This window comes from Pelmatolapia mariae, linkage group LG4, assembly GCF_036321145.2.
Source record: "Pelmatolapia mariae isolate MD_Pm_ZW linkage group LG4, Pm_UMD_F_2, whole genome shotgun sequence".
Taxonomy (NCBI): Eukaryota; Metazoa; Chordata; class Actinopteri; order Cichliformes; family Cichlidae; genus Pelmatolapia; species Pelmatolapia mariae.
Window position 1 is genome coordinate 30,416,211 of NC_086230.1, and position 20,781 is coordinate 30,436,991.

Below are 20,781 nucleotides of genomic sequence, written 5' to 3' on the forward strand. Positions count from 1 at the left end.
TTGTTATCTGTAATAGTCAGCTGTCTGGATTTTTCTTGTGTAGATTTCGGTTTTACCCTTGGGGAAAGCCCTCTGGCTACCTCAGGTTGGTCATTAGATAGATTTAAGGAAAGCTAACTGGAGCCTTTCCTCATCACTCAGGCTACTGGCAAAGCACTGAAAAGCAAAGATGAGGTTTAGAAGTCTGAGCCAAGACAATATTCACTGATGACCCTGCACCTCCATGCTTCATTATGTGGAGCAATATATATTGAGGGCATTTCATTTTCAGTAATTGCTTACAAGCAGCCAGATAGCAGAGACGTCTGGGCCTGCTCTGGGCACTTACACATCAGTTATGGCAATGGCAAATGTTTATGGGCCAGACGTGGTCTAAAAAGTCATGTCATGGGTTCCACCAAGTTAAGCGTGGGCTGGAAGTGACCCAAACACTTAGTTATACCTTTGGAAGCGAGAAAATACCAACACTGTGTGAAGAATTAATGGCTTGACTGTTTTTTGTTTTGTTTCTTTTGTTATTGTTTTGATGTTTTTGTTGTTGTTATTCAAAATAGAACTAGATGAAATTAGCATTTAGGAAAACACCTGGACAGATCATGCTATTATAACTTTGTCTTCTGTCCCTTTTTGTTTTTTATCCTCACCTCTCCGTGCTCCCCTTTCCCACTGTCACCAAGTTCTTGGTCATAGGGGATCATCTGAATGTTGGGATTCTCTCTGTCTAATATTGTGTTAGAACGCACTTGAACTGACTGTTGTTGAATTGGTGCTATTTAAATAAAATAAACTCAAAATGAATTGGATATAATCAGGGTCTTGGCCTTCAGTAAGCCTAAGAAGACAACAAATAAATTCTCTTCTTATCAGTTATAGAAGAAACAAGGTAAGTGGACTTCTTTAAGCTTGCAAAGACCCACTTATTTAGGTACATATCTGCTATTTGGGACCACACAAAAACATCTTTGACTGATGAGGACCAAAGCTATTAGTTTTGCATTTTCTGTTAATTAGATTTCATTTTTATTTCATTTTTATTTTGTGTTTTAGGCTCAGTTTAGGGAACTGGCAATGCTTTGGTTTAGTTTTTAATTTTGAAAATGTTTAGATTTAGTTTAGTTTTCATTACTATCAGGGGTTGGTTTTAGTCTTTGTAAGGGGTATTAATGTGAATTGTTACTTTTTGTGAAACCGATATTGAAACAGTGGTTCATTTATTCTGGTATAGCTGGTTTGCGAAACATCTCTAGAGCATACTTTCACGTTTTGTTTCTGATCATGGTAACCCTAATTTTTCGTTATGCTCGAAAAACGTTTTGCTTGGTTACAGTGATATTGACAGTGTATTCACACATCCAAGTTCTCCAGTCGTAAGCCAAATTTCACTGAATTACTTTTGATAATAAAGCATTATATTTTCTCAATAATGGACAGCAAGAATTGAAAATATCTTAAAACCGTGTCACCGTCTTAAAGATTTTAGTATACTTCTATAATTCTGTGTGTTAGAACGGCTTGAAACCCCTGGTATTTTGTGTTTATGGTCATTCCCAAGTTGTATCGTTTTCGTTTATTTTCCTTGTACTCCTTTCGGTGTTCTTGACAACCTGATGTATGCCATGTTCCGCTTTGTTGTTATTAATAAAGTTGGGGGTTTTTTTAGATTCCTGGACTCTTGTGGGCGTGTCGTTTCGTCACTTCCGTCAAAAATACAACAAATGCTCACGCTAACTGTGTTGTGTAATTCAAGTTAATTTTTAAAGTTACAGTTTGGTCCAACCGGTTCAGCGGTTCGTCGGACAGCCACAGTCCATCAGGTCAGTCTACATCACTTAACAGCTTGAAAAAGGCTTGTTAATTGGGGCTATTTGAACTATATTAGCTTAAATCGCACTGACGTTTGCTGTGCTAGCTAACGGTAAAACGAAAGCTGTGCGCACTTCAGCTGTTGTTGACTTCGTTAGCTTGCGTTTAACCTCCCCTTGGCGATAATGTCGATTAGCAATATTAATTATGGATTAATGATTAGCGACTAGAGTACCAGCTAGGTTTTAGGTCCTACCTTTAAAACTGGAGCGCACAGCTATCGCAGCAAACATCTGGTGTATCACCGGTTAAAAAAGAAAAAAAGAAAACATATTTCTCGCAAGTGTGCTACATTGAAAAACACAAGTGCTGTTTTTGTTTTTCTTTGAGAAAGAATAGAAGACTGTTACAGCTTCACAGAGGTAAAGTCACATGCTTCCATCGTACTGTAGCTGCTGGATGTCCCTGAAATCACTATCTTACATTGGGGTGTTTCAGCTCAGGGTGATTTACTTGTGTACCTGACAAAACAGAAACGCAAAATAGCAAATAACATAGATAATCGAGCTCGAATTAAGGTAAGAAATCAAACAGAAAATTAAACAAGGTAACGCTAAAGATGGTATCCCAAAAGGTTGAAGCTGTTCATATGGACTTTGCGTTTTCAGTTGGAGAAACGTTTCGTCACTCAACCAAGTGAGTTCTTCAATCTCAGTTGACTGCAGGTTATAAACAGTGCATTTGCATAATGACTAAAACTAACACCACTGGTGACTATTGGTTTGTGGGGTCAGTACTGTACTGTTTAAGCCATGGGTAGCTTCAGATACTTACTCAATAGCTGGAAGTATATATTTTTTTCTTAAAGATTCAAAGTAATGGTACAAGGTTCGCTGTCTCTTCAATGACAAACACAACATCAGCTGTGACTGAAGAAGTCACTTTGATGAGTGACGAAATGTTTCTCCCACTGAAAACGCTACGTCCAGATGAACACAATCAACTTTTTGGGATTTACTTACCTGGATGATTCAGCATGCATCAAGACACTAAAGATAGTAGTTCCGATAATAAGAAGACAATATTAAAAAATTAAAATGTAATGCTTTCTAAATGAATATATATGAAATGTGCAGTGAATTAACATGTTTTTGCTTTTGTTTAGTTTTAAAGGAAAATAAACAAGCACAACTTTGTTGATACTGTTGTCCTGACTTTTGAATAGGGGTTTAAATTGTAGCCCAATGTGTCTGTCTTCTCACTGTGCTGCAGAGTATACGTACAGATCATAATAGATGCCATAAATACCACAAGGGCATTTGTCTGTGAAGGTTCTCAGTCATCCAGGTCATCGTAGTCTAAGGAGCTTGGAAAGAAAAGCATCTGGACTTCTTTAAGTTGCTTGAAGATGTTTCACCTCTCATCTGAGAAGCTTCTTCAGTTCTAGGGTCAAATGGTGGAGAGTCCCAGATCTGAAGTCCAGACGCTTTTCTTTCCAAGCTCCTTAGACCACAAGGGCCTTTCATCCAAGTTTTAACAAAAGTGATTTTTAGAATTGTTTTGTCATTTTCAATGTCAATTATAGCTTTTTATGATTATATTATGAATTATATTTATTGAATCAAGATTTAAGAATATCAGAAATGCATTAAAATAGAAAGGTAGGTAAGAGTCTTAGAGTTACATGTACCAAATCCTGCTAATGCTGGTGTTGAAGAAATCAGTCAGACTACATTTATTTTATTTTTTTTAACCAAGAAATATTTTTCACACCTAATTTTGGTTTTTATTGTAGTTTTTTTTTTTTTTTTTTTTTTTTTAAACTATGATAACCTTCTCCTCTGTATGTAGATCTATGGTGGCAGGTTCGGCACTCATGGAGCCATCCAGTAAACCTGGGCCCAACCAGGTGGCTGATGTGGTGTTTGTCATTGAAGGGACAGCGAACCTTGGACCATACTTTGAATCTTTAAGAAAAAATTACATACTTCCAGCTATTGAGTAAGTATCTAAAGCATTGTTTCCTAACTCATTAATGTCATGTAGCCATGAATTAATTTTATTTCATTCACCACAGGTATTTTAATGGAGGGCCTCCAGCAGAAACAGATTTTGGTGGAGATGTGAGTGTTACTGTAATTCCTGTTTTCTATCTTTTTAACCGCTTATCCAACCTAAGGGGGGGGGGGGGGGGGCGCTAAAACCTTTCCCAGCTGACATAGGGCAAGAGGCAAGGTACACTGTAGACAGTCTAATCTCTGCTTTTAATGCTTTAGCTTGCATTCCCTGTCACTGTTTGCTGAAATTCGAATATGTTTTTTGAATTCTGTGGATAATTTATTATTACTATTTTATTTTTTCTAGTACGGGGGCACACAGTATGGCCTTGTGGTCTTCAACACAGTGGATTGCGCTCCGGAGTCATATGTCCAGTGTCACGCGCCAACCAGCTCAGCCTTCGAATTTGTCTCCTGGATCGACAACATCCAGTAAAAATTATTTCCCTATTACACCTTTTAAACTGCCCCTTTGTTCTAATCATGAAGAGAAATCATAGAAAATCACACTTTTTTCCACACAGGTTTATGGGAGGTGGAGCAGAAAGCTGCAGTCTGATTGCAGAGGGACTTTCTGTGGCCTTGCAGCTTTTCGATGACTTTAAGAAAATGAGGGAGCAGATGTAAGCCTGTATTTGTGTTTTCTTCATTGATAAAACCAACCTAGAGGCAGAATCTTTTCATCCAAGGTAACTTGGTAAAAGGCAGTGAGAAGCTAATTTTGGCACTTGCTTAAAAGAACATATTCTTCTCTTTTCCAGCTCCATGTTTGTATTGGGCCTACCAGAGTAGCTTTTTTAGAATAGCAAGTTTAAACAAGCTGTTTTAGCTGCTACCTCTCAGTTCAATAATCCTTATTTTTCTTATATTTGATCCCGTCAGTTCATCTTCTTTCTGAAACGACATGTTTTAGCATCCTTCCCTGTAATTTTAACCCGTTTTCTCTGATTGGCTCCCTCTTTGAAATACCTGCTTAAAATGGCAAATGGGTGGGGCCTTGTTGCTCTCAGTGTCTATGATGAATATATTAAGGATGTCTGCTGTTATTAACATTACTATGAGACAAAAATAGAAAAAATTGAATTGGAGTGTTTAGATCAGTTTTGAAATCTGAGCTTTCACCTCACACAAATTACACTCACATAAACTGACCTCATTTTCAAAACTTTGACCATATGTAACTTTGGTTATATAGATGAACATTCACCAAATTAATGGTAAAGGAAAAGTATAATAGGTTCTCTTTAAGAGGCAAAACCATGATTGAATCATTATAATAAAAGTCTTCCTTTATCTCCAAAATAACTGGGTCTTCTTGCTAAAATCATCTTTAAAAAGTTTCTAATATCCCATGAAATTCAAGTAAAAAGAAAAAAACAATTACAACAACACCAGTTTTCTTCTTTGAATTGGCTTAGTAGTGATGAAAATCTAAACTTTTATGTCTCTCCCTCTTTGTGTGTGCTGCTGCAGAGGTCAGACCCACAAAGTGTGCGTGCTGCTGTGTAATTCCCCTCCTTACCTGCTTCCTGCTGTGGAGAGTGTCAGCTACACTGGCTGCACAGCAGACAGCCTGGTCAAAATCATCAGAGATGTAAGTAAACACAGATTTTGTCCTCAGTAGATACTTGGAGGACAGGCTGGCTTTTTTGGTGAAGGTTATTTTTACTGGGTTAGATATAATCATAGTATTAACCTTGATATATATTTGTTGTTTTTTTTTTTTTTTTTTAGAGAGGAATTCATTTCTCTGTTGTGGCTCCTCGGAAACTGCCCCCTCTAAGGGCTTTGTTTGAACGTGCGTCACCAGTAGGGGGGGCAGTTGAATCTCTTCCTGACTACAGTCAAGATCCCTTCCACATGGTCCTAGTCAGAGGCATCTCGCTTCCTGGTGAGAAAACTATGCCTCGTCCACTTGTAGCACATGTTTTTTTGTTTATATTTTTTGCTTTTATTCTAAAGATATGTTGTGGAACAATAAGCCTTGATGAATTTTCAATTTTAAGTCTTCTTTGATACACAGTGATATGTAAAGGTATTTGGACTCATGTTAAAGCCTTGGCTTTTACACGTTGGGTGCCATCATGCTGGTTTTCGGGTGGAGGAATTGTTCTTATTTAGATTTGAGAATGGACCGCTAAGTTGTCCACTTGGTTAGAACTGTAGTTTTGGCACTTTGACATTTTTAGCCCTGGAGGTTGATGTTTAATATGTGAGTAGACAAGTGTACAATGCTGTGAAAAAACAATTTGCCTCCTTCTTGTTTTTGATATATTTGTCACATTTACATGTTTCACCTTTTCAAAACATTTTTAATATTAGTCAAAGATGATCAAAGCAAAATGCAGTTTTAGAATGAGGATTTCATTTATTAAGGGAAGAAAAGTTATCCAAACCTACCTGACCTTATGTGAAAAAAATTTATTTCCTCCCTTGTTAAGTCATGAATTAACTGTGAGTAATCACATTTTTTGAAAGCTGAGTTAACTTTTATTGGCCAAACCCAGGCCTAGACTCTGGTGAACCACGCTGCGAGCCATTATCCACAAGTAAAAAACAGTGGTGAACCTAACCAGGAGTGGCCAGCCTACAAAAATTACTCCAAGAGAGCATAAATGACTTACAGTGGCTTGCAAAAGTATTCGGCCCCCTTGAACTTTTCCACATTTTGTCACATTACAGCCACAAACATGAATCAATTTTATTGGAATTCCACGTGAAAGACCAATACAAAGTGGTGTACACGTGAGAAGTGGAACGAAAATAATACATGATTCCAAACATTTTTTACAAATAAATAACTGCAAAGTGGGGTGAGCGTAATTATTCAGCCCCCTGAGTCAATACTTTGTAGAACCACCTTTTGCTGCAATTACAGCTGCCAGTCTTTTAGGGTATGTCTCTACCAGCTTTGCACCTAGTGACTGAAATTCTTGCCCATTCTTCTTTGCAAAACAGCTCCAGCTCAGTCAGATTAGATGGACAGCGTTTGTGAACAGCAGTTTTCAGATCTTGACACAGATTCTGGATTGGATTTAGATCTGGACTTGGACTGGGCCATTCTAACACATGGATATGTTTTGTTTTAAACCATTCCATTGTTGCCCTGGCTTTATGTTTAGGGTCGTTGTCCTGCTAGAAGGTGAACCTCCGCCCCAGTCTCAAGTCTTTTGCAGACTCCAAGAGGTTTTCTTCCAAGATTGCCCTGTATTTGGCTCCATCCATCTCCCCATCAACTCTGACCAGCTTCCCTGTCCCTGCTGAAGAGAGGCACCCCCAGAGCATGATGCTGCCACCACCATATTTGACAGTGGGGATGGTGTGTTCAGAGTGATGTGCAGTGTTAGTTTTCCGCCACACACAGCGTTTTGCATTTTGGCCAAAAAGTTCCATTTTGGTCTCATCTGACCAGAGCACCTTCTTCCACATGTTTGCTGTGTCCCCCACATGGCTTGTGGCAAACTGCAAACGGGACTTCTTATGGTTTGCTGTTAACAATGGCTTTCTTCTTGCCACTCTTCCATAAAGGCCAACTTTGTGCAGTGCACGACTAATAGTTGTCCTATGGACAGATTCCCCCACCTGAGCTGTAGATCTCTGCAGCTCGTCCAGAGTCACCATGGGCCTCTTGGCTGCCTTTCTGATCAGCGCTCTCCTTGTTCGGCCTGTGAGTTTAGGTGGACGGCCTTGTCTTGGTAGGTTTACAGTTGTGCCATACTCCTTCCATTTCTGAATGATCGCTTCAACAGTGCTCCGTGGGATGTTCAAGGCTTGGGAAATCTTTTTGTAGCCTAAGCCTGCTTTAAATTTCTCAATAACTTTATCCCTGACCTGTCTGGTGTGTTCTTTGGACTTCATGGTGTTGTTGCTCCCAATATTCTCTTAGACAACCTCTGAGGCCATCACAGGGCAGTTGTGGAGCTGTTTTGCAAAGAAGAATGGGCAAGGATTTCAGTCTCTAGATGTGCAAAGCTGGTAGAGACATACCCTAAAAGACTGGCAGCTGTAATTGCAGCAAGAGGTGGTTCTACAAAGTATTGACTCAGGGGGCTGAATAATTACGCACACTCCACTTTTCAGTTATTTATTTGTAAAAAATGTTTGGAATCATGTATGATTTTCGTTCCACTTCTCACGTGTACACCACTTTGTATTGGTCTTTCACGTGGAATTCCAATAAAATTGATTCATGTTTGTGGCTGCAATGTGACAAAATGTGGGAAAGTTCAAGGGGGCCGAATACTTTTGCAAGCCACTGTATCTAGGAGGTCACAAAAGGACCCAAAACAACATCTAAAGAATTGCAGGCTTCACTTGCCTCAGTTACGGTCGTGGCTACACTTATGATTCAACAAAAAGAAAGAGATGTGGCAAAATGGGAGAATTCTAAGGTGAAAACCAATGCTGACCAAATAGAGCGCAAAGGCTCATCTCATGTTTGCTAAAAAATGTCTTGATGAACCCCAGGAGTTTTAGGAAAAATATTCTGTGGAATACAACTGGCATAAAACTAACATGGCATTTCATAAAAAGAACCTCATACCAACAGTCAAACATGGTGGTGGTGGTAGGATGATGCTGCTTCAGGACCAGAATAACTTGCAAAATTAGAGGAACTATGAATTCTGCTCTCTTCCTGAAAATCGTGAAGGAGAATGTCTGACTATCAGTTCGTACCCTGAAGGTTATGCAGCAGAAAATGATGTCAAACACCTCACTTGTCATCACCATTGTCCATGCTGATGACAACTTGCATATTAACAATCATGAAACTGAGCTCACAACCCATCAGTGGTGCTAGTTTTTGTCATAATGCAACTGTACCATTTAGAAGTTTGGGGATACCTGCTGTTAGCGGAAACTCAAGAAGTTCCCACTACATTCAGATGAACAGAATGAACTTTCTGGGTTTTCCTTACCTCGATGATTGAGCATGCAGTCACTCTGCTACTGAATGGCTAAAAAAAAAAACAGTGCAAAATGAAGTTTCTGGAGTGGCCTAGTTGAAGTCTAGACTTAAATCCATCAGAAATGCTTTGGCATGACTCCCATGCTGCTGAATTAAAAAAAAAAAAAATTCTACATTTATCATAAATGATTGATTTCAGTTCTTCCTGCCAAGGGTGCCACAACCAGTTATTAAGTTTAGTTTTTCACTCAGAGCCAGGTTTGAATAGCTTTTTCCCCTTGATAGATGACATCATCTTTTAAAAACTGCATTCTCTATTTATTCTGGTTATTTCTAATTTTAAAATTACTGAAACATGACTGTAACTTTGTACATCACAGTTTATGAATCATCCATTTATATAAGATTTTTATTTCACTCTGAGCTCTTCTTTATTTGTAATTCTTAAAGGAATTTCTAAAGACTTAGCTACTGTTCAAGGTTACTCCGACACATCTCTGTAATCGGAGTTATAAATACATATCATGCTTCCAATTGTCAGAAGTGCAAAACAGAACAAAAAAAACGCTTGTACCTTTTCAACTTGACTTCACTAAACAATGGGTGATGTCCCAATGGCTGCAGCCATCTTTTATGTACAGACTATGAGCTTATCTTCCCGTCTCTCTCTAGTTTCTGCAGGTGGAGGACCCGGGCCTCACAAACCTGTCATCCCTCCTCTGGTGCTGGCTAGTAGTCAGCCTGTTGTTGGAACTCCACAGCCCCCTCCACCAATAAACACAACCCCTCCTTATCAGGTAATGGGCAAGCAGCCATATAGTGTAAAGCTAGCTGGAGACTAATTCATGCTGCCTGCTTTTGGCTCAGTTTCAGACAGTGGTGCTTATGTTTCTTCCCTTAAAACGTTTTACCAAGCATTGTCTTCCTTTAATCTGCCCGCTGACAGAATACGCCTCTGACTGCTGCTCAGGTGGCTGCACAGATGGTCATGGAGGCAGCCAACAACCAGAAGAGTCGCTGTGAGTTACCAGAGGGCTCTTTGGGTCTTTGTGAACAATTTATACTAGCCAAGCTTTTACTTGCAGCGTGTCTGTGTTTACATAGACCATGTGTGATTATGCCTTGGTGTTTAACCCTACAGCATATTTATATATGATATTGTTCAGATTTATGCTTTTTTATGTCCGTCTTGTCTTTTTATGCCTTCTTTCCTTCCTTCAGTCCCAGGAATAGGCCAAGGGCCTCCATTTCCCAGTCACCCTGTAGTGAAGCCCATTCAGCCGAGCTTATCAACAGTGAGCACGGTAAATACGCCAATCCAACCAGTTACCCCCAATCAGCAGCCAGTCCCACCCCCAGGACAGCCAGTGCCCAGCCAGCCGCCACAGCCACTCCCTCAGCAGCCACAACCCTCTGGAAATCAGACCACGCAACCATCTGCACCGCCCACTATGGTAATTTCTGTCACTGTAGCATTTCTGTGGCACCTTTTTCGACTTCCAACCCCCTTGTAAGGGTTAGAAATACAGGAATTTACAAACAAAGCAATAAATGCATTATTTTTACATTTGGGAAACTGTTCATATTTCTTGTGTTGCTAAGAGTTAGATTAGAAGAACCGTAGCTCTGTAATGTGTCCCTGGAAAAACCAGAGCTGCAGAGATCAAGCTGGTAGCTCAGACAGACTCAGTGAAGCTGGGTCTGTCCACCGATGACAAACTCAATATACTTTGGACAATGAAGAAGAAAAACACTTAAAATAAACCGATATTAGATAGGATATGAAAACATGTTACAAGACGTTCATGTATTATTAAAAGGTGACAAATTAACATCCAAAAAACCGAATGAACTGCGACCAAAAAGTGTGGAACGTGATGCACATTGCTCTAAAATTCATGACAACCTCTTCAATATATTTTAAAATCAAAACGATAAACCATCCAGCAATTCATTTATTTGGGGCTGGGTTGCAGGGCAGCAGCCCAAGCAGAGAACCCTAGACCCCCCTCTCGCTAGCCATTTCCTCCAGCTTATCCAGGGAAACATCGAGTCCAGCCAAGAGATATAATCTCTCTAATGTGTCCTGGGCCCAACCTGAGGCCTCCTGCCAGTAGGACATGCCTGGCCGGACAACTTTATATCCAGGACTACCTCAGCTGACTCCTTTCAATGTAGAGGAGTGGCGGCTCTACTCTGAGCCCCTCCTAAATGACTCAACTCCTTACCATACTGTTAAGGGAAAGCCCATCTGCCCTTTGGAGAAAGCTAATTTTTTCCACTTGTATCCATGAGCTCATTCTTTCACCTTTAAAAGAACTAACAATAATGGTGCAATAAGATATCTGCATAACATTTAGGACACAATTTACTGGTATTTCACATCAATTAAAATCTTAACAAGACTTGGATTAAATGAGTAGTAAGTCTGGTGCTGAGTAGTGACAATTAGTCGCACACATGCCTACTAAAAACAAGAAGTGTTTTTCTATATAGGGGATATTAGCGATCAATCGTGATATCATGTAACTAAAGAACTACTTCCATGTTGTCCAGTACACTGGAAACATTGGCCTCCAAGCGTATATATTCCTATTTCCAATGCTGACCTGTCCTAACAGTTGCACATTGCAAAACACTTTCATCAGATTAATTGCAGCGGTGTTTTTGGCTACGTTCACACTGCAGGTCTTAATGCTTAATTCCGATTTTTTGATCAAATCCGATTTTTTTTGTCTGCTTGTTCACACTACAAATAAAATGTGACAGCAAACGCGCTCTAGTGTGAACCCTCAAAGCGGCCCGCATGCGCAAAAGAAGACGTCACAAACAACGCGCTCTGTTTAGACCCAGACCAAACAGTATTGTTTGACTGATGGCCCTTAATATAAAGACTTGTTTCGGACTTTACATTTCCCAATTTTGCTTTAAGTTATAAAGTTATTTTGTTATTTACATATGGCCTAATAATGATCCTTACTGCTGTTTTAGAGAGGAGCGGTGCTTCAAAGGATAGTTGCAGATTTCTGTCTGAATCTGCAGATTATACAGTACAAATAAAATGTTCACGTTTCTCCAACATTGTCTTCCCAACAGTTTCACTGGATGGCCAGGAAGCGTTCACGATGTCTTCTCGGGCGCTTCTCTGGCGCTGATAATTGCCGTCTGTCTTGTGTCACTGACGTAAAAGACGGATTTAATGCGACTTGAGCATTCAAAGAGCAGTCGCTTTCTAAAACATCAGATATGTATCGGATTCAGTACCACATACAAAAGTGACCCAGGTCGGATTTGAAAATATCGGATTTGTGCCGTTCACGCTGTCATACCATGATCGGATATGGGTCGCATAGGGTCAAAAAAGTCGGATTTGATGCGCTTTTGCCTGCAGTGTGAACGTAGCCTTTGTACACCTAAGTCACATTCATGCCTTTATTTTTCTGTTTTGTTTACACATTTTGTTCAAACCCAGAGAAAAGAAAAGGGGAAAAACTGTTGGACTAATGCTGAAGACATATACAGTACTCTGCATACAGAAGTTCATTTTCATTCCATGTTCCAGTGGCGTATTGTGTTTCCTAATCCAGGTTTATTTTGTGAAAAGGCTAATTGATCTTTGTGGGGGGAAAAAAACGCATCCAATTATCCCAACACAGAGCTGAAACTGCTGATTAAGGAAGCAATAAATCTGTCTAATTGAGTGGTTGGAGCATCAGCCTTTGTGGGTCAAATATACTCTCAAGTTGGCTGAAAAAATATTGGGTTATCATAGGTTTAATTTGCTATTTTCACCCCTGTAAACTCTATCAAAGATTAAGTCATACTGATATTCTCACATGTAAATAGCCCTGCTTCACTTAGAAAGACTCAGGACTTGGTGATGCTCTGCAAGCAGCAGCCTTGAGCTGAGTTTTCAGACCAGCACACTGTCTGAAGCCTAATATCAAAATGAATTTTAAATGCTACTACTACTACTATCAGATCAAAACCAGATAAGAGTCGCTATTCCCTAGAAGATCATTGTGGGTAGCGTTTTTTCCCCTCGTTTTCCAATTCATTTATTAATGTTCCTTTTTTAACAGATTCAGTTGTCTAAAATGAGTCAAATCTTACATCTAATAATGTAGTTCGATCAGCTCTAAAGAATTATGTTTTACTATTGAAGTAATTGCTTTTCCTATGAGTTGAGAAGTAATTCTTTATTCCTGGAAAAGTGTTGTATTGATAACGTCCTCTAATTTCCTTACAGCCTGGAAGTCAAGTCAATCCAAACCCAATTCCACAAGGGCAAGGTGTCACCAATAAAGTAGTGGCCTGGACTGGTGTTCTTGAGTGGCAAGAGGTAAAACAGATTCTTTGATTTTGAGTTAATGTTCATTCAATGGGAAATAAATGGATGTCTTACTTTTATTGAGAGCTTTGTGATCAGAAAATAAAACCATCAAGGAAAGAATCACTTAAGTCATCAGAGTTCAGACAAAAGAGGTCTGGGAAAACTGCTAATACTAACCATTCTCCTCCTCAGTGGGCCTCACCACCAGTACACTGTGGAGCTCCATTTACCAGTCAGCAAGCAGATGTTTCTTTAAAATGTGAAATAGAGCTTTTTAGCAGCTGACCGATACTTTAGTAAACATTGAAAGTCTGATACTTTTTATTGGTGTGCTGCAGCAGCTGCAAAGGAGTCTGAGGAAAACAGAAATGTTTTCTTTTTGTCACAGCAAAAATAAACTAATTAAGGGAAATCCGGAAAGATATTAAAGAGTTACAGGTTGGAAAAACAAAGTAAATAACTGATTACTTCAAATGCAGTACTAACGTGTGTTGCTTAGTTTAGCTGGAGGGTAATCTAATGCATTACTTTACCTAACACTGCCCTTGGCTCTGTAAGTCAGTGAGAGCAGATGTTCCTCATATCTCATGCACAAACCCTCTGTTTGTAGGAAGGAGCCAATCAGAAGAGAGCTGTCTTAAAAAAAGAACCTTGGACGTCTTGGTTTAGACAGAGGGGCTGTACATTATGTTGCATTTATTTAATGTGCAAAATTTGTATGTTGTTATCTAAAAAGTTTTGTCTTTGCAAGCTTCACAGGGGCTACAGACAAGTTACCTGGTTCCTTGTGTTTCCATTCCTAATGCTAAGCTAACTGGCTCCTAGACTCAGCTTTATATTTTCTGTCCTTTTGTAATTGATAAGTATTCTTTGAAACTATCTTCGGAATAAGTGAATTAGATGTCCCTGCTGTAAATCAGCCTGTATTAGATTAGAATAAAAACCAGCACAGTCTGAGACTTGCCCTACCGCTGTCTAGGACCTATCACAGCAGTAAGTCTTAATAACCACCTGCCATTGATTATTGTACAGCTTGATTAATTGCACATCATTTTATTGTGCTACTTCTATTGGTTTTTGCCCAAGGTCAAATCGATTCAGTTTACAGTTGCATTGCTGAGCCAGGAAAATGGATGTTAATACCTTTTATGCGACACTCATGAGGTCTTCCAGTGTTTGTGTTTAGTGGACAGACTCGGATCAATTCCCTGCATCGACTCCAGCCCCCGTCTTCTGTTTGTCAAAATTATCCAAGTCGGTTAAACGGACAGGAATAAGAATGAAGAAGCTCTGGAGAATCTAAATCTTGTCTATGAAAATACAAACCGTCACAAATGATCTGAGTGGACAAATTAGAAGCATGAAACATTGCTCTTAATCTGCTGCCTCCTACTGCAGTTAAGTCATCAGGCTTTCAGCTCTGTAAGTGATTCTTCTGTGGCACAATCTGTAATGTTGAGAACAATTACAATGCAGACACTAAAACTCATTTGGAGAAATGGCTGTTGATAAAAACTCTCAAGGACTGCCAGCACACTTGGATGGCGCTTGCTCGGAGTACAGTGTTATCAATATGGTATGTTCTGTTTTTGGCTGAATTTCAATCTGTTATTCTATGAAAGCTTTTCTCGTCTAAAATGTGGCGTGTTTGCGGTTTCCACTGTGGTTTACTGACACACTTTTTAAATCCACCTCTAATTTAAAGCAGATTAGATTGTTTTGTTACTGTCCACATTCCTGGCTCCTTTTCTTCTCCACCTTAGCAAGCCCTGGAGATAAATAACCCATTTGTCTGCAGCACAACACATTTGTAATGGTCTATAGTAGACCTGACTAATATGTGATAGATTAACCATTGATCTTGTATTGATGCACTGAAGACGAGTGCTGGCAGGTTTCCCAGTGGGATTGCTGCATTGATGTGCTTGGAGAGAGCGCCCCTCTCCTTTTAATTCTTGACAATTTGTTTAGGTCTTAAAAGTCCATCCATTTCTTTAAATTGCTTTTTCTGATTGAGGTCACTGGCAGAGGCTTGAGCAGGGCAGCCCACAGATCCTTTTCCTCAGCAATATTCTCCAATTGCTCCCAGGCCAACTTGAAATCCCAGATACCCATCAGAGCATTCTGGTGTAAATTGAATGTTGGATGGTCAAACACATCCAAAACGGCAACATTACTCACCAAATAGGAACGGTGCCACTCCAAAGCAGTTCATTGCTCACACTGAATAAGCTGTGAGGTATTTAAGCCTACAAAACAACTGACTAGGGCCCTATGAACTGCAATCACAGTCATTTTTCTCCAAGTAACATCTTTGGGCTCTCTGAATATTTTGGAAATTATTGAGAGTTGAGTGTGCTGATAAGTAAAGAGATGCATAACGGTCACTTTTCTAAATTTTACAGTGTTCCGATTTTCTGGTGTTAACAATACCTGGTATTTTAATTAATTAGTCAATTAATGAATTTAATGATTTATTAGTAGTAACACACGTGATAATACTGCAAATGTTCCAGCACCATAACTGTCTGTTTAATTTGCACAGTTATGTTTAACGTTATGCTGTATTGCAGCATTGAATGCATGGTTTCAATAATGAGTTCAGCATATGTACACGTAATCCTGGTGAGCCTCTGCGTCAGACCGCTCTAAATGCTCAGTATCAGATTGTCTGAAACTCAGAATTGAGAGTGATCTGACTATGGTGAAAAATCTGTTATTTAAGGCACAGTTCACACACAAATCAAATATACAGTTTTTTTCTTGTTTTTTTTTTCTGGTCTTTAGTGATTGTTTTTAGAGAGATCTGTTCTTTCTGTCTAAATATAGAACTCAATGGCACTAGCCTTTGGGTGCTTAAAGGGAGTATATTATGTTTTTCCTTATTTTTTGTATGATGTCAGAGAGAGTGGATATTCCTCATATGGTGTCCCACCTATCTGCTGTTCAGACCTTGTATTTTTAAGTGGCAGCCAATCAGAAAAAAAGCTGTCTTAAACAGAAGGGAAAGAGCTGCTTTTTTAATATAGAGGATCATCTGTTAGGTTGAAAGCCCAGAAAACGATAAATAAGAATGATTTTGAACTGAATCTTGCAAAGCTACTTTGGCTGAGTGCAAGAATAATAATGTGCTGAGCATTTTAGGTTTTCTTTAAGGGCTTTTTTGAGTGTATTTCATTTGCAAAAGACCACAATAATTAAGATTAAAAGTTCATGTGACTTATAAAATTATGTTATTGTTCACTCATTTCTTTTCCCAGATTTCAAAAGCTGTTCTAGTTGGTATAAATTATTTTGGCCGTCATAGCTGTATAGTGAACATCTAATATTGTAACAGCTTTATCGACAATGAACCCCATAAACTGGCTGCAACTATGCACTTCTTCCCAGGCTTAAAATGCAGACCAAAATAGAAAATTCCCAGTTCCCTTTAATTATTTGTGAAAGAGTAAAAATCTTGTCGACTCTGCAGGCTGAACTTGGGCTTTTTCAGTTGTTTTCTCAGGGACAGTAAGAACACACCATCAGGTCTATTTTGAAGTTGGGCTAGAGGTGTGAATTCTTATATAAAAGTGTTAAAAATATATTTGTTCTCTCTGCACTCTTACTGATTTCGTTGTTCTGCGTGTCCACACTATACTTAATACATAATGTGCTCAGCCACAAGAACTTTCACAGTTTAACTACATCCAGTCTGCCTACTCTGTATTTTAATTTTGGTTTAAGAGAGTTGGCCGTGGTTTGAAAGATCACACAAATGTCTTGGAATAAGCTTTCTGTGAGCTTTAAGTAATGTTTTCTGTGCCCTTCTAGACGAGTTCTTAAACCAAATTTTCTAAATTCCCCTCTTCTTTTTGTCTCACACTCGCCCCTCTATGTTAACCCATGCAGAAACCTAAAGCCTCATCCATGGATTCGGCCACCAAGCTGACGCGATCCCTGCCATGTCAGGTGCACGTCAACCCGGGAGAAAATCTGTGAGTAGCTCATCAGACACCCTGGACGTTAAAAGTGGTGAAATGTTTTTGTTCACGCCGTGACTCTGTGCGTTTATCTCTAAACAGAAACACAGACCAGTGGCCACAGAAGCTCATTATGCAGCTAATTCCACAGCAGTTGCTGGTGAGACCATGTGTTTATACCGTTTTCTTTTGTTTTGTTTATGTGCAACAGTGACGCCTTTATGAATGATGCATCTCTCGCCTGCTCTCTCCATAGACAACCTTAGGTCACCTCTTCAGAAACTCTCGGATGGTTCAGTTTCTCTTCACGAACAAAGACGTGGAGTCGCTGAAAGGCCTGTACCGCATTATGGCCAATGGTTTTGTAAGTTTTCGAGCTCCCTCTGCCTTCCTCTGAACCTGGAATGTGTGTCCTCTGCTTGTCCCCGCTCTTGTCCATCATTCAGCATACCTCAATTTATTTTGCATGAGTGCAAATTGCGTGCAGGTTCCACCTCTACCCAGTAGATGGACTGAGCGTGAACCTGTGTTGCAGTTTTATGGTGAAGACTCTAGAGGGGGTTCTAGGCCACTCTTTCTTTTAAAGCTCAACATCATTTAAAACATTATTTGTCATCAGTTTAAACAAAAGAAAAAAGCTTTTAGTTGTGATCGTTTTCCAAAGGGGTAGCATAATGATAGGACTTTTGTCAGTGTGGTTTATTTTTAATCTGCTGGTACCTTTGAGAAATAGCAGAGGCATTAATGGCATTCGGTCCAGCTGAGCTCTACCTCTTTGCCTAAATTTGATTTGCAGCCCAGGGAAAGAACAGTGTGAATTAATATCATTTGCATTCACTTTATAAAACTGGCATGTTTGATTGGGCAAAGGAGCTTAGGAGAAGGTTATGTCCCCAAGCCGGAGCCCATCACATAATTACAGCAGTGTCCCATGTCAGGGTCTTAATCTGCCCTGTGACCCTCTGCAGGCTGGCTGCGTCCACTTCCCCCACACTACCTCGCCCTGTGAAGTGCGGGTGCTGATGCTGCTTTACTCATCCAAGAAGAGAATATTCATGGGCCTCATCCCCAACGACCAGAGTGGCTTCGTCAACGGCATCCGGCAGGTCATCACCAGCCACAAGCAGGTCCAGCAGCACAGAGCGGTGAGTGGAAGTGGAGATTGTGGGAAGAAGGTTTCAGTGTGGTAGAAAACATGTGCAGCGGGGAGACCAAAAGCAGGTGATAATGATGAGGTATTTTAGAGATTGGACAGGGAATTGAGGTGCATTGTTTAAGGCGTTAAGTTGCATTGTTGTTGACATTTCATTTAGTGAGCCTGGTATCTTCACAGCAGCCACTCTACTACAGGCATTACCTCCTGCAACATTAGCTGACTGTTGCACTCCCACCTCATTATCGCTGCTTAACTGAAGGCAAATATAGGTGCAAGGCATAAAAGCTCTTTATGTCGAATTTGCTTCAACCACAACACAATGGCCTCTGCAGTAATCGGCGCTGTGTTTGTTTATTTCAAAATGCTTGGATAATGCACAGTTACTGCTTTTTAATTGTTTATTTCACGTTAATGATTAATAACTGGCTAAAACATCAAATATTAAGGGTTTAATTGCCCCTAATTTAAGTGCTTCACTCAGCTCTGAGATTGTGTGTGATGAAACTATCACACCTTTGTTTGTTTCCAAGTATTTTTAGGGTTGTCAGAATTTGGCTCTGACTTTGCTAGTCTCTTAGTAGTTTAAAGCTCTTGTAAACTCAGTTTCAAATATTAAATATTTGTCTTTAACATCAAATATTTATATTAAATCAAAGTCACAGAGGGGAAAACCATTGTTGGGTATCAATTATTAAGAGTGAAACACTCAAAACTGAACCAGCATGGTAAGCAAAGACCAAACAGCTGAATTTCATATATTGATTCAGTTTTTTTGGCTAAATGGAGTTTGGAAGTATGCTTAAATCTGACAGCAAATAATGCACTTATATGGGACCATAAATACAGAAACCATGAATACAAAAGCCTTCAGGAATAATAGTCCAAATTTTTCCAGCTTTCATTTAATTCAGGTGTACCCAGCACATTTTAGCTCACGGGCCACAAGCAGTCCAATTTAATCTTGAGTGGGCCAGACCACTAATGCTATTGCATAATAGCCTATAAATAGCACATTCAAATGTTTCCCTTTCTTTGTTGTTTTTTCTAACAATGACGGAAAATTATCCACTTTCCTCGTTTAATATTAGCCCTGCTGAGTCAACAGACACTCACCGGCCAATTTAATAGGTACTCATGTTCAACTGCTTGTTAATGCAAATGTCTAATCTGCCAACCACATTGCAACAACTCAGTGCATTTATGCATGTAGGCACAGTCAGGACAACCTGCTGAAGTTCAAACAGAGCATCAGAATGAAGAAGAAAGGTGATGCAAGTGACTGAATGTGGCATGATTGTTGGTACTACATGGTGTGGTCAGGGTATTTCAGAAGCTGCTGAGAGAATGGTCAGAAAAAGAAAATATCCAGCGAGTGGAAGTTCACTGGGTGAAAATACCTTGGTGATGTCAAAGGTGAGAGGAGAATGAGCAGAGTGCTTCAAGCTGATACGACTGCAACAGTAACATACTGAAAAGCTTATCTGTAGGCAGAACAGAGAGAACCTTGAAGCAGATGGTCTACAGCAGCAGCAGAAGACCACACTGAGTCCCGTCAGCTAAGAGCAGGGAACCAAAGTTATATAAGACTGGAAAAACATTGCCTGCTCTAATTAGTCAAGTTGTGCTTTGATGTCGGAGTGGAAGGGTTGAAATTTGGCACAAAATAAGATGAAAGCATGGCTCTATCCTGCCTTGTGTTAACCACTCAGGTAAGTGGTGGTGGCGTACTGGTGTAGGGGATATTTTCTTGGCACACTTTGTACCTCTTAGTGCCAGTTTAGTGTTGTTTAGCAACACCAGATGATACCTGTTGCTGACCGTGTCCATCCTTTTGTGACCACAGTGCACCCATCTTCTGATGGCTGCTTCCAGCAAACATTGCAGTCAGTTTACTGTGCTTAAATGGCCTCCACAGTCAGCAGAAATCAATCCCGTAGAGTCCCTTTGGGATTTGGTGGATTGGGAGATTCATATCACGAATGTGCAGCTGACAAATCTGCAGCAACTGCGTGACGCCGTCATGTCAATATGCAGCAAAAACTCTGATAAAAATTTCAGGCACCTCATTGAATCTTTGCCACAAAGAATTAATGTAATTCTGAAAGCAAAACGGGGTCCAACCCAGTGCTAGCAAGTTGTAACTAATAAATTGGCCAGTGAATGTATAAGCACAATTTCCTCTTCTGTTCTGTTGTGTTTGCTTGGCTCCAGACACGACAGTCAGAGTGCAATGAAGTGCTTGTTACGTCTGACATCAGGCTGCTTTTGTGTCTTAAGCTTGTGGAACTAACCTACTTAAACGTGCATGCGTCACCTGTTCACGTCAGTGAAAAAATTAATTTGTTTTAATTTGTAAACTCCTGCACTTTTGCATTTCACTGAGGTTTTTGCTCCTGTTAAACTCTTGTTCATTAAAAACACATTGCACATGTGTTTTTTGGGATGATTTTTAGGAATCAAGCACTTCTCATGTCTGTTATTGAGACTGTCTGAAAACAAAGAGGACAGGCAACATGATCTTGAGATTAGTTAGTAAATTAGAAAAAAGAATTTCTAAAACC

At 39.7% G+C, this 20,781-nt stretch overlaps 1 protein-coding gene across 3 annotated transcripts in view; it reads left to right on the forward strand.

Annotated features, from left to right (window-relative positions):
* Window positions 1-1,700: 1,700 nt before the first annotated feature.
* Window positions 1,701-20,781, forward strand: part of med25 (mediator complex subunit 25) — a 35,119-nt gene continuing 16,038 nt past the window's right edge. For all 3 annotated transcript variants that reach the window (XM_063472391.1, XM_063472394.1, XM_063472392.1), the window contains exons 1-15: window positions 1,701-1,814; window positions 3,655-3,804; window positions 3,881-3,926; window positions 4,168-4,292; window positions 4,385-4,483; window positions 5,334-5,454; window positions 5,595-5,751; window positions 9,442-9,566; window positions 9,716-9,788; window positions 9,991-10,223; window positions 13,019-13,111; window positions 16,994-17,079; window positions 17,167-17,224; window positions 17,321-17,428; window positions 18,033-18,209. In XM_063472391.1, the coding sequence (XP_063328461.1) occupies window positions 3,659-3,804; window positions 3,881-3,926; window positions 4,168-4,292; window positions 4,385-4,483; window positions 5,334-5,454; window positions 5,595-5,751; window positions 9,442-9,566; window positions 9,716-9,788; window positions 9,991-10,223; window positions 13,019-13,111; window positions 16,994-17,079; window positions 17,167-17,224; window positions 17,321-17,428; window positions 18,033-18,209 (1,647 nt within the window). In that variant the 5' untranslated portion in view covers window positions 1,701-1,814; window positions 3,655-3,658. The remainder of the gene's footprint in view (window positions 1,815-3,654; window positions 3,805-3,880; window positions 3,927-4,167; window positions 4,293-4,384; window positions 4,484-5,333; window positions 5,455-5,594; window positions 5,752-9,441; window positions 9,567-9,715; window positions 9,789-9,990; window positions 10,224-13,018; window positions 13,112-16,993; window positions 17,080-17,166; window positions 17,225-17,320; window positions 17,429-18,032; window positions 18,210-20,781) is intronic.